The sequence below is a fragment of the Lolium rigidum genome, chromosome 7, assembly GCF_022539505.1.
Source record: "Lolium rigidum isolate FL_2022 chromosome 7, APGP_CSIRO_Lrig_0.1, whole genome shotgun sequence".
In the NCBI taxonomy this organism is placed as follows: Eukaryota; Viridiplantae; Streptophyta; class Magnoliopsida; order Poales; family Poaceae; genus Lolium; species Lolium rigidum.
Genome location: NC_061514.1, coordinates 328,443,971 through 328,456,556, shown reverse-complemented (window position 1 = coordinate 328,456,556; position 12,586 = coordinate 328,443,971). Strand labels below are relative to the sequence as shown.

At 48.0% G+C, this 12,586-nt stretch overlaps 1 protein-coding gene across 1 annotated transcript; it reads right to left on the bottom strand.

Annotated features, from left to right (window-relative positions):
• Positions 1-598: 598 nt before the first annotated feature.
• LOC124673398 (protein ENHANCED DISEASE RESISTANCE 4-like) lies at positions 599-3,490 on the bottom strand. The gene is made up of 2 exons (XM_047209484.1): positions 2,859-3,490; positions 599-2,765 (listed from the first exon to the last, which is right to left on the bottom strand). Exons 1-2 carry the CDS (start codon positions 2,989-2,991, stop codon positions 880-882), a joined length of 2,019 nt encoding a protein of 672 aa, XP_047065440.1. The 5' UTR covers positions 2,992-3,490; the 3' UTR covers positions 599-879.
• Between the last annotated feature and the right edge of the window lie 9,096 nt (positions 3,491-12,586).

Here is a 12,586-nt window from a genome sequence, read left to right as displayed (position 1 = left end):
ATAGTACATAAAATAGTGTCCCACAAATATCATACCCATTTAGAGTAGTACAACAGAAAATTGTAAATCCACGCTTACATAATTATTACAAGCCAAAGGTGCACAAAACATTCAACATCTTCCTCCACCAATCTCTAGTAACAACTTACTTACCGATGCCAACAAAAGCACTACAATACTAAAAACCATATTGGATCAACAACCACAAATGCTGCTCCTAAGGTTGCGCCGCCTACTGCGATTGCATTTTGCAACTCTACAACTCCACATCTCCTTCATGGCCTTTAGTCCCATAAGCTAGCGATATAGTAATTGATGCCTTCAACTTCTTTAGACAAGTCTTCGCGACACATATGTTGTGTGCCCCTTTTGAAGGTGGTGGCTTAACTCGGCTTTGGTGATGAAGATCCCAAGATCAACCTATGGTTGGACTCGTCATCATGTGTGTAAGTGCGATAATCTTTTCTGAAAAAAAATTCTCTAGAAGTTGTGTACCATTCGTTTGTTTCACATTTATCATAGTGTTTATGATAGGCTTGTGTACATCAACAAATGTAAAGGTCGGATCATTTCATTTTAAAAAAAAATCAATAAAATAGAATCATGAATTGGACCACAGGAATCGTGGAAAGAAATGTTCACTTGACACTTCCAAACAAGGGGTGTGAAGAATCACAATGTTGAGGCTAATTATCCACATTTATGCAGCATTGGTAACCTCAGACAGTGAAAAAAAAAATCAATCAAACACCAATGAATCCCCAGTCTCTGCCTACCTAAACGAATGGCGAAACAAAAAAAACAGTTCACTATATCTGTCAGAATTCTGTCACCTGAATCTATATCCTCTCTACAGTATATACGAGTCGATCTCCTCTGTTACGACCTGATCCTGATGGCTCCTGGTACAGGAATCCCTCTGCCAGCTCGTCTCACATTCGATCGCCTCAGCGCGCCACCGTCGTCCGAGTCATCGTCGCCGGCGACGTCCTCGTCCGTGTCTAGGCAGATGGCCTTCCCTTTCCTGTCGTCGTACCGCCTACTCGCGTTGGACGGCGGCGTCGATCTCTTGTCGAAGCTCCCGTACTCGTACAGGCTCGGTGAGCGCCGCAGCAGCAGCTCGCTGGCCGAGCCGTACCCCATGAGCCGGTGCAGGCTGTTGCTCTGCCTCTGCCGCCGCGCCACCGCCGCCGCCACCTCCTCCGCCGCGACGTCGGTGTCGAACGACGAGTTCCTCGACACGTGCAGCGGCCGCTCGTCCTCCGTGGTGGAGTAGCTGCTCACCCCGCCCGCGAAGTCCTCGATGAACGAGAACAGGTCCGGCCGCGCGCCGACGTGGCGCGCCGGGGAAGCGGCGGGCTTCTTCCTGTCCGGGTCGCGGTAGGAGTAGGAGAGGACGGCGGAGCAGGCGCCGCAGCGCAGGTCGCGCACCCTGGCGCTGGCCACGGCGAAGCCCGCGGGCACCTGGACGAGCGTGAAGCAGCTGGAGCAGACGATGAACGGCGCGCCCTTCAGGACCGGCCGGCAGTGCTGCTTCGGTGCCGGCGCGCGCCGCTTGGCCTCCAGGACGGCGGCAACCGGCCGCGCGTGCTCTCGCGCTCTGCACGAGCCGCCGCAGCAGTGCCCCCTGCAGCTGCCGCACTCGGGCTTGCCGTGACCGTGGTCGCAGCAGCTGTGCCGACGGCATGGTTCATCCAGCCGCGCGTGGTGGCCGCTGAACGTATCAGCCCTGCACCGGCGGTACCGCCGCGACGGCAAGCCGCGGGGAGCAGCCTGGCCGTGCTTGTCTGCAGCGTAACCTGCGTTGCCGCGACGGTAAAGAGCAGCAGCGGCCGCAGCGTGGCGAGCTCTGCTGGTAGGGATGGCCGGGCGAGAGGCGTAGCCTTCTTGCGCGCGATGGCGAGGAGTGCGCGGCGGCGTGCTTGGCTTGAGCTCCGGGGACTTGCTGAAAAGCTCGGAGAGGTCGTCCTTCAGCTCATCCACCGTCTTGAGGATCTTCTCGTGCAGGGGGCTCATCTTCTGCGGCTGGGCCGCGTGGCGAGGAGGAGGGCTCGGCGCCTTCTCCTCGGCAACCGCCGCCGCCGCGGCATCGTCTCGACGTGTCCAGTTCACCGCGGCCGGCGCAGACCTGGAATCTGCGGCACGAGCGGGCACTGGCGAAGCTTCGCCGAGATCCCGTGACCGAGGCCGCGCCGCTTCGCCTGAACCTCTCTTGGTCGCGACATCAACAACAGGATTAGGCTGAGCTTCTCGTCTCCTATCTGAATTTTCTGCGGCTGCATCCCTGCTTCCCTTGGAGAAGTCGGCACTGGCGCTGGGAGCGCTGACAGCACCCCTTGCCCTGTGACGCCCAGAACTGCCCTCAGCTGCACCCCGATGATCGTGTCCCTTCTTCTCGGCGGTCGGCGGCGGTTGCGCAGAGGCGCTGACAACACCTCCTGCCCTGTGACGACCCGAACTGCCACGAGCTTCCTCCTGGTCAGCACTTCTATGATCGTGTGACTCGTGCCCCCTCTTCTCGCCGCTCGGCAACGCTTGCTCTGTCGCCGGCGCGAGGCCACCGGTCTCGGACCGGCGCGCGGCGCCAGCTCCTTGGTGCCGCGCGCTGGCCGGAGCATCGGGATGGGAGGCGGGGGCGCTGGTGCTCGCCACGTCGCCGGAGCCCAAACGCCCGCTCCGGCTCAGACGTGGCGACGGCAAGGCGCTCTCCGATGACTGCGCAGCGCTCACGGCCGCGTCCTGCGCGTCGGCGCTGCGGGGTTTGGCTGCACGAACACGAACGAACTCAATCAGAAACCTGAGCATCAAAGTAGCACAAAGTTTTCAAAATCAAGGGGCGCGCGGAGCTCGGAGTTTACCTCGGAGGCTGGCGCCGCAGCCGCCGCATTGGTACACGGGCACGCCGGCGGGCTCCTGGAGCACGCTGCGGCACTTGGGGCACCTGACGTGGCGAGCCCCGCCGCCGCCGCCGCTGGTGTCCGGGATCGCCATGAGCCGCCGGGGCCCAAGAACATCCCTCGCTCGATGTCGCTCGCCGGGCAGGTGCTGCACCGGACAGACAGAAAGCGCCCGCCACTAGCTAGCCTCTGCCTTTTTCCACCTTTTCTCGCGTCCACTCGAGACGGGACGTTCGCGGGCTCCCCTTTGCGTGTTCTTGAATTCCTGTCTCCTGTCCCCGATCCTCTGAATTGAGCTTGGCTCTCCTCCAAATTAGTCCAGTTCTTGCGGCAATCCGTGTGCGGGCGCCTCGACCTCCTTCGTCTTCCTCTCCGGCTCCAATTCTCGCAGTCAGGGGTCTATCTGCGGGCGCTGGTCAGGTTTCTCCGGCAGTCTGCAATTCTTGGTAGTCACTACCGGACGGAGAGTCTGACGACGATGTATATATAAACGGCTGCTCTGGCGCGTGAGAAGAGATCGAGGGAGGAAGCAGATGCGTCCCTGTTTGTTGGGTGGAGAGATCAACGGAGCAAATAGAATAAGGCGCAGAGACGAGGAGGCCGCTGAGCTCATGTAAAACGATGCGTGCGCTCCCCAGAAATATTTATATGCGCGGTGGTGGACTGGACAGACAGGGGAAGGAGGAAGGCGAAGGAGGCTGGGCGTTGTGTGCGGCTGACCGCTTCAATGAGAGCGAGTGGAAAGTGCTCTGGCGAGCGAGTGGCGCGGCCGGGTCGGGGCCGAGCGGATGCGACCGTGTCGCCGACGCCGGTCACGCTGCCACCGCGTCGTCGCGGTCGTGCCCTTCTGGATATCCACCGTGGAGCCGCGTGTGGTGCGGTGCTCGCCGGGGCTGGGGCCGGGGACGCAGCGGCTGACGCGGCCCCGTCCGCCCGCATACTGTCGCTGTCGTGCGCGCGCGCGGGCCGCGATAGAGGAAAAACGGATTAAATACCAAATCTGCCGCACCAACGGATCGCGCGCGCGCGCCGTGTCGTCTTTGTCTAAGCAGGGTTGGCAGCCTCGCCAACCTCGTGATGTTAGCAGCCTGCTACTGCTAGTTTAAGCACTCCGTGTGGGGATCGATTTGGGCACCTGCAGCAGAACTTGCTAAAGTGGTCATGATCCTGCAGTTCCTTCCTCATTCTTTATTTTTTCCTTCCGTTTTCATGCGTCCATGAGTCCATGCACGACGGCCGCGTGGTTTGGCCGATCTAGCGCAGACTGAACTTCTCAAGCGTTTATACAACTAGTAAAATGTGTACGTGTGTTGCCACGAGCTAACGAAAAACTTACACGCTTGTCAAACAGTTATTCTAGTATTTACATGATGTTGGTAGTAGATAATACATATATCAACATTAGAAGTGATATGCCATCCTTTATCGGTGCAAAAAAAATGTTTCCACGCAACACATTGAAATTGATTCAAAAGAATTATGTATGATTTTCGTAGGATTTAGTTTCATAGGATTTTTTTTTTCCTATAAAGAGTGTTTGATTCATAGGATTGGAATTCCTACAAAGAATTCATTTGCACTAATTTTTAAGGAAAAAATCCCCTTAACTTCCAACCACTTTTTATAATTATTTTGGTTTGCATGTGCAATCAAACGCCTGTGGATCCAAAATCATGTACTCCCTCCGTTCTTTTTTAATTGACTCAAATTTAGTACAAAATTGTACTAAATCTGAGTAAATTAAAAGAGAACGGAGGGAGTATATGATTGGAGTTAGCAATTTTGGCACAAAGTGCTACATAGGTTTTAAGACTGGGTATATCTCAGGGTTCTCTACAAAGTTTTTAGACATGATAAAGTACTACCTCCGTCCATAAATAAGTGTCACAACTTTGTCTAGATTTGGATGCATCTAAACACATTTAAATGTGTAGATACATCCTATTTAGAAAAAAGTTGTGGCACTTATTTATGAACGGAGGGGGTAAAACTTTAAAAATCTGATTGTATATGGCGTGTTCTGAGTCTTGAAGGTCTATTTCTTACACTACAACAGGAATGTACATTTCCTGCAAAAGAAAAGCAAAGCAATTTGAAAAATATAGTGCAAGCCCTCTTCTCCTGCTCCGAAAAATTCATAAGCATGCGAGTGGATAAAAACATTGCCTATTTTCTTTACTTCGTCTTTAAATATGTACATGGTATGTCGTAAAAGAACAATTAATATGCAAGAATCAGTAGACACAACAAAGTAAACTGTTAATTTCTGCAGAATGTTCTCATTTCATGATATTTCAAACGAGCATTAGGTCAACTATATATGTACCAACTAGTGACGAGAAATTAAAATATGTCAATGCTCAATAAAAGCACCAAACCTTAGTACTCACCGGCTCTAACTCAGCACATAAGTAATAATCATCCTTATCAGGACAATTGTTTTTTCTGTGTTTTTCTATGCAAATACAAACTGCACTGTATCTAAGGGCGGCTCCGGAGGCCACCCACCAACCCAAGAACACCCGATCCCGATCTCCCACACCGGCTGTTGCCGCCGCCGATGCCGGCGGTGGCGGTCACGCCCTGTTGTCGAAGGGCGGCGGGCAGGGATGGTGCGGCCCGTCGGGCTTCCTTCGCGTGGGGGGCTTGACATCGGGCGGCGCAGGTGGAGTCGAGGCGGCGGGACGGCGGCGCTGGCCGGTGGGCGGCGCTTGCGCGCGGCAGGGAGGCGTGGAGGAGACACTGTTGGGCGCGCACGGTGGTGGGCCGGCGGCGGCGGACGGCGGCACTCACGTGCAGTCCTGCCTCTCGGTACCACGCTTGCGCGCTCGATCTGGGGATGACCTGGATCCCGATCTGGGCCAGCACGGGTCGACCCGTTCCATCTGTTAGCCGGAAGCCGGCCGGCGGTGAGGGGGCTGCTGGCCTGGCCAAATAATGGTGGTTATCCTAGGGTTCCAAATCACGCCAAGATGAAGATCTGCATGCTGCGAGTTCCCGGTGATCTGGCTGGAGTGTCGTGTTCCGGAAGGCGCTGATACGCCTCCGGCGTATCGATAATTTCTTATGTTCCATGCCATATTATTGATGATACCTACATGTTTTATGCACACTTTATGTCATATTCGTGCATTTTCTGGAACTAACCTATTAACAAGATGCCGAAGTGCCAGTTCCTGTTTTCTGCTGTTTTTGGTTTCGTAAATCCTAGTAACGAAATATTCTCGGAATTGGACGAAATCAAGACCCGAGTCCCTATTTTTCCCGGAGCCTTCCGGAACACCCGAGAGCCGCCGTAGGGAAGCCCCGGGGGCCCCACACCACACCCTGGCGCGGCCAGAGGGGGGGCCGCGCCGCCCTATGGTGTGGGCCCCCCAGGCCCCCTCCGAGGCTGCCCTTCCGCCTATTTAAAGCCTCCGTCGCGAAAACCCTATTGCGAAAAACCACGATACGGAAAACCTTCCAGAGCCGCCGCCATCGCGAAGCCAAGATCTGGGGGACAGGAGTCTCTGTTCTGGCACCCTGCCGGAGCAGGGAAGTGCCCCCGGAAGGCTTCTCCATCGACACCGCTGCCATCTCCACCGCCATCTTCATCACCGCCGCTGCTCCCATGAGGAGGAGTAGTTCTCCATCGAGGCTCGGGGCTGTACCGGTAGCTATGTGGTTCATCTCTCTCCTATGTGCTTCAATACAATAATCTCGTGAGCTGCCTTACATGATTGAGATTCATATGATGATGCTTTTAATCTAGATGTCATTATGCTAGTCAAGAGAGTTTTACTTATGTGATCTCCGGAGACTCCTTGTCCCACGTGTGTAAAGGTGACAGTGTGTGCACCGTGTGGGTCTCTTAGGCTATATTTCACATAATACTTACTCACCGTTATGAATGGCGTAGTGAAGTGCTTATTTATATCTCTTTATGATTGCAATGTATTTTGTATCACAATTTATCTATGTGCTACTCTAGCAATGTTATTAAAGTAGTTTTATTCCTCCTGCACGGTGTAATGGTGACAGTGTGTGCATCCATGTTAGTACTTGGTTTATGCTATGATTATGATCTCTTGTAGATTATGAAGTTAACTATTGCTATGATAGTATTGATGTGTATTATTCCTCCTACATAGCATGAAGGTGACAGTGTGCATGCTATGTTAGTACTTGGTTTAGTCGAATTGATCTTTCATGCACTCTAAGGTTATTTAAATATGAACATTGAATTGTGGAGCTTGTTAACTCCGGTATTGAGGGTTCGTGTAATCCTACGCAATGTGTTCATCATCCAACAAGAGAGTGTAGAGTACGCATTTATCTATTCTGTTATGTGATTAATGTTGAGAGTGTCCACTAGTGAAAGTCTAATCCCTAGGCCTTGTTCCTAAATACTGCTATCGCTGCTTGTTTACTGTTTTACTGCGTTACTACTGTTGCGTTACTACTGCTTGTTTACTGTCATGGGCAAAGCACTTTTCTGGTGTTGTTGCTACTACTCATATATATTCATACCACCTGTATTTCACTATCTCTTCGCCGAACTAGTACACCTATTAGGTGTGTTGGGGACACAAGAGACTTCTTGCTTTGTGGTTGCAGGGTTGCATGAGAGGGATATCTTTGACCTCTTCCTCCCTGAGATCGATAAACCTTGGGTGATCCACTTAAGGGAAACTTGCTGCTTGTTCTACAAACCTCTGCTCTTGGAGGCCCAACACTGTCTACAAGAATAGAAGCTCCCGTAGACATCAAGCACTTTTCTGGCGCCGTTGCCGGGGAGGAAAGGTAAACGGCACTCACACACCGGCAACCCCGGCAACAAGCACTTTTCTGGCGCCGTTGCCGGGGAGGAAAGGTAAAAGGCTCTCATACTCCGGTCCCAGGCATAAGTACTTTTCTGTTACCGTTGTGTGTGTGCTCGAAGCTATTTCCTTTAGATCCTGCAATTGCATCTTTTTGTTTCTTGTTTACACTAGTTTGGCATAATGGACAACAATGAGCTTCTTATTCTATTTTCTGATTTAAGACATGGATGGTTTGATGCGAAAATTAAAAAACCTATGAAATCTTATTTGCATGCTGGTAGTAATATTAGTATGAACGCTTTGAACACCATTGTTGATAATAATATAGAAAGTTCTAAGCTTGGGGAAGCTGGTTTTCATGATCATTTTAGTCCCCCAAGCATTGAGGAGAAAATTTTCTTTGATGATACTATGCCTCCTATATTTGATGATGAGAATAATAATGATAGCTACTTTGTTGAATTTGCTCCCACTATTACTAATAAAATTGATTATGCTTATGTGGAGAGTAATAATTTTATGCATGAGACTCATGATAAGAATGCTTTATGTGATAGTTATATTGTTGAGTTTGCTCATGTTGCTACTCGAAAGTTATTATGAGAGAGGAAAATATGGTTGTAGAAATTTTCATGTTACTAAAATGCCTCTCTATGTGCTGAAATTTTTGAAGCTACACTTGTTCTATCTTCCTATGCTTGTTACTTTGCTCTTCATGAACTTGTTTATTTACAAGATTCCCATGCATAGGAAGCATGTTAGGCTTAAATTTTTTTTGAATTTGCTTTTTGATGCTCTCTTTTGCTTCACCTACTATTTCTTGCGAGTGCATCATTAAAACTGCTGAGCCCATCTTAATGGCTAAAAAGAAAGAACTTCTTGGGAGATAACCCATGTGTTATTTTGCTACAGTACTTTGTTTTATATTTGTGTCTTGGAAGTTGTTTACTACTGTAGCAACCTCTCCTTATCTTAGTTTTGAGTTTTGTTGTGCCAAGTAAAGTCTTTGATAGTAAAGTAAGTACTAGATTTGGATTACTGCGCAGTTCCAGATTTCTTTGCTGTCACGAATCTGGGTCTACTTCCCTGTAGGTAGCTCAGAAAATTAAGCCAATTTACGTGCATGATCCTCAGATATGTACGCAACTTTCATTCAATTTGAGCATTTTCATTTGAGCAAGTCTGGTGGCCTAATAAAATCCATCTTTACGGACTGTTCTGTTTTGACAGATTCTGCCTTTTATTTCGCATTGCCTCTTTTGCTATGTTGGATGAATTTCTTTGATTCATTAATGTCCAGTAGCCTTATGCAATGTCCAGAAGTGTTAAGAATGATTGTGTCACCTCTGAATATGTTAATTTTTATTATGCACTAACCCTCTAATGAGTTGTTTCGAGTTTGGTGTGGAGGAAGTTTTCAAGGATCAAGAGAGGAGTATGATGCAATATGATCAAGGAGAGTGAAAGCTCTAAGCTTGGGGATGCCCCGGTGGTTCACCCCTGTATATTCTAAGAAGACTCAAGCGTCTAAGCTTGGGGATGCCCAAGGCATCCCCTTCTTCATCGACAACATTATCAGGTTCCTCCCCTGAAACTATATTTTTATTCCGTCACATCTTATGCACTTTGCTTGGAGCGTCGGTTTGTTTTTGTTTTTTTGTTTTGTTTGAATAAAATGGATCCTAGCATTCACTTTGTGGGAGAGAGACACGCTCCGCTGTAGCATATGGACAAGTATGTCCTTAGGCTCTACTCATAGTATTCATGGCGAAGTTTCTTCTTCGTTAAATTGTTTTATGGTTGGAATTGGAAAATGCTACATGTAGTAATTCTAAAATGTCTTGGATAATTTGATACTTGGCAATTGTTGTGCTCATGTTTAAGCTCTTGCATCATATACTTTGCACCCATTAATGAAGAAATACTTAGAGCTTGCTAATTTGGTTTGCATATTTGGTTTCTCTAGAGTCTAGATAACATCTAGTTTTGAGTTTTGAACAACAAGGAAGACGGTGTGGAGTCTTATAATGTTTACAATATGTCTTTTATGTGAGTTTTGCTGCACCGTTCATCCTTGTGTTTGTTTCAAATAACCTTGCTAGCCTAAACCTTGTATCGAGAGGGAATACTTCTCATGCATCCAAAATCCTTGAGCCAACCACTATGCCATTTGTGTCCACCATACCTACCTACTACATGGTATTTCTCCGCCATTCCAAAGTAAATTGCTTGAGTGCTACCTTTAAAATTCCATCATTCACCTTTACAATATATAGCTCATGGGACAAATAGCTTAAAAACTATTGTGGTATTGAATATGTACTTATGCACTTTATCTCTTATTAAGTTGCTTGTTGTGCGATAACCATGTTTCTGGGGACGCCATCAAGTATTCTTTGTTGAATATCATGCGAGTTGCTATGCATGTCCGTCTTGTCTGAAGTAAGAGAGATCTACCACGTTAGTGGTTGGAGCATGCATATTGTTAGAGAAGAGCATTGGGCCGCTAACTAAAGCCATGATTCATGGTGGAAGTTTCAGTTTTGGACATATATCCTCAATCTCATATGAGAATAATAATTGTTGCCACATGCTTATGCATTAAAGAGGAGTCCATTGTCTGATGTCCATGTTGTCCCGGTATGGATGTCTAAGTTGAGAATAATCAAAAGCGAGAAATCCAAAATGCGAGCTTTCTCCTTAGACCTTTGTACGAGGCGGCATGGAGGTACCCCATTGTGACACTTGGTTAAAACATGTGCATTGCAAAGATCCGGTAGTCCAAGCTAATTAGGACAAGGTGCGGGCACTATTAGTATACTATGCATGAGGCTTGCAACTTGTAAGATATAATTTACATAACTCATATGCTTTATTACTACCGTTGACAAAATTGTTTCATGTTTTCAAAATAAAAGCTCTAGCACAAATATAGCAATCGATGCTTTCCTCTTTGAAGGACCATTCATTTTTACTTTTATGTTGAGTCAGTTCACCTATCTCTCTCCACCTCAAGAAGCAAACACTTGTGTGAACTGTGCATTGATTCCTACATACTTGCATATTGCACTTGTTATATTACTCTATGTTGACAATTATCCATGAGATATACATGTTACAAGTTGAAAGCAACCGCTGAAACTTAATCTTCCTTTGTGTTGCTTCAATACCTTTACTTTGATTTATTGCTTTATGAGTTAACTCTTATGCAAGACTTATTGATGCTTGTCTTGAAGTACTATTCATGAAAAGTCTTTGCCTTATGATTCACTTGTTTACTCATGTCATTACCATTGTTCTGATCGCTGCATTCACTACATATGTTTACAAATAGTATGATCAAGGTTATGATGGCATGTCACTTCAGAAATTATCTTTTGTTATCGTTTTACCTGCTCGGGACGAGCAGAACTAAGCTTGGGGATGCTGATACGCCTCCGGCGTATCGATAATTTCTTATGTTCAATGCCATATTATTGATGATACCTACATGTTTTATGCACACTTTATGTCATATTCGTGCATTTTCTGGAACTAACCTATTAACAAGATGCCGAAGTGCCGAGTTCCTCGTTCTGCTGTTTTTGGTTTTGTAAATCCTAGTAACGAAATATTCTCGGAATTGGACCGAACGACAGACCCGAGGTTCCTATTTTCGCCATAAGAACCACCGCAACGACCGGAGAGGCCAGAGGAGCGCACGCCCCGATGGTCCGGCCGGAGCCGTGCCGCGGCCGCGCAGCCCTGGGGGGTGGCCCGCGCCCATGGCGTCGTCCCGCGCCGCCCTTCCGCCCTGATGCTTTCTCCTACTTAAGGCCTCGCCTAAAACCCCGATGCGAAAACCACGATACGAAAACCTTCCGCAGCCGCCGCCATCGCGGAGCCAAGATCCGGGGGACAGAGTCTCTCGTTCCGCACTCGCCGGGAGCGGGAAGTGCCCCCGGAAGGCTTCTCCATCGACACCGCGCTATCTCCACCGCCATCTTCATCACCGCTGCTGCTCCCATGAGGAGGGAGTAGTTCTCCATCGAGGCTCGGGCTGTACCGGTAGCTATGTGGTTCATCTCTCTCCTATGTGCTTCTAATACAATAATCTCATGAGCTGCCTTACATGATTGAGATTCATATGATGATGCTTGTAATCTAGATGTCATTATGCTAGTCAAGTGAGTTTTACTTATGTGATCTCCGTGAGACTCCTTGTCCCACGTGTGTAAAGGTGACAAGCTGTGTGCACCGTGTGGGTCTCTTAGGCTATATTTCACGTAATACTTATTCACCTGCTTGAATGGCATAGTGAGGTGCTTATTTATATCTCTTTATGATTGCAATGTGTTTGTATCACAATTTATCTATGTGCTACCTTAGCGAATGTTATTAAAGTAGTTTTATTCCTCCCCGCACGTGTGCAAAGGTGACGGCAGTGTGCATCCGTGTTAGTACTTGGTTTATGCTATGATCATGATCTCTTGTAGATTACGTGAAGTTAACTATTGCTATGATAATATTGATGTGATCTATTCCTCCCACATATGCATGAAGGTGATAAAGTGCATGCTATGTTAGTACTTGGTTTAGTCTTTTGATCTATCTTGCACTAAAGGTTACTAAAATATGAGCATTATTGTGGAGCTTGTTAACTTCGCTCATTGAGGGTTCGTGTAATCCTACGCAATGTGTTCATCATCCAACAAAAGAGTGTAGAGTATGTGCATTTATCTATTCTGTTATGTGATCAATGCTGAGAGAGTGCCCAGGCCAGTGAAAGTGTAAATCCCTAGGCCTTGTTCCTAAAGATCGCTATCGTCGCTTGTTTAATGCTTTTATCAGTTACTATCACGTAATATTTACCATCAATCAGCACGCTAAATAAGCTATTTTCTCGGC

Bases quoted from the DNA above. Each gene is read 5' to 3' on its own strand.
- LOC124673398 (XM_047209484.1), bottom strand. From the start codon at position 2,991: ATGGCGATCCCGGACACCAGCGGCGGCGGCGGCGGGGCTCGCCACGTC. The intron at 2,766-2,858 runs GTAAACTCCGAG...GTGTTCGTGCAG, and splicing joins CTGCGGCGCCAGCCTCCGAG to CCAAACCCCGCAGCGCCGAC.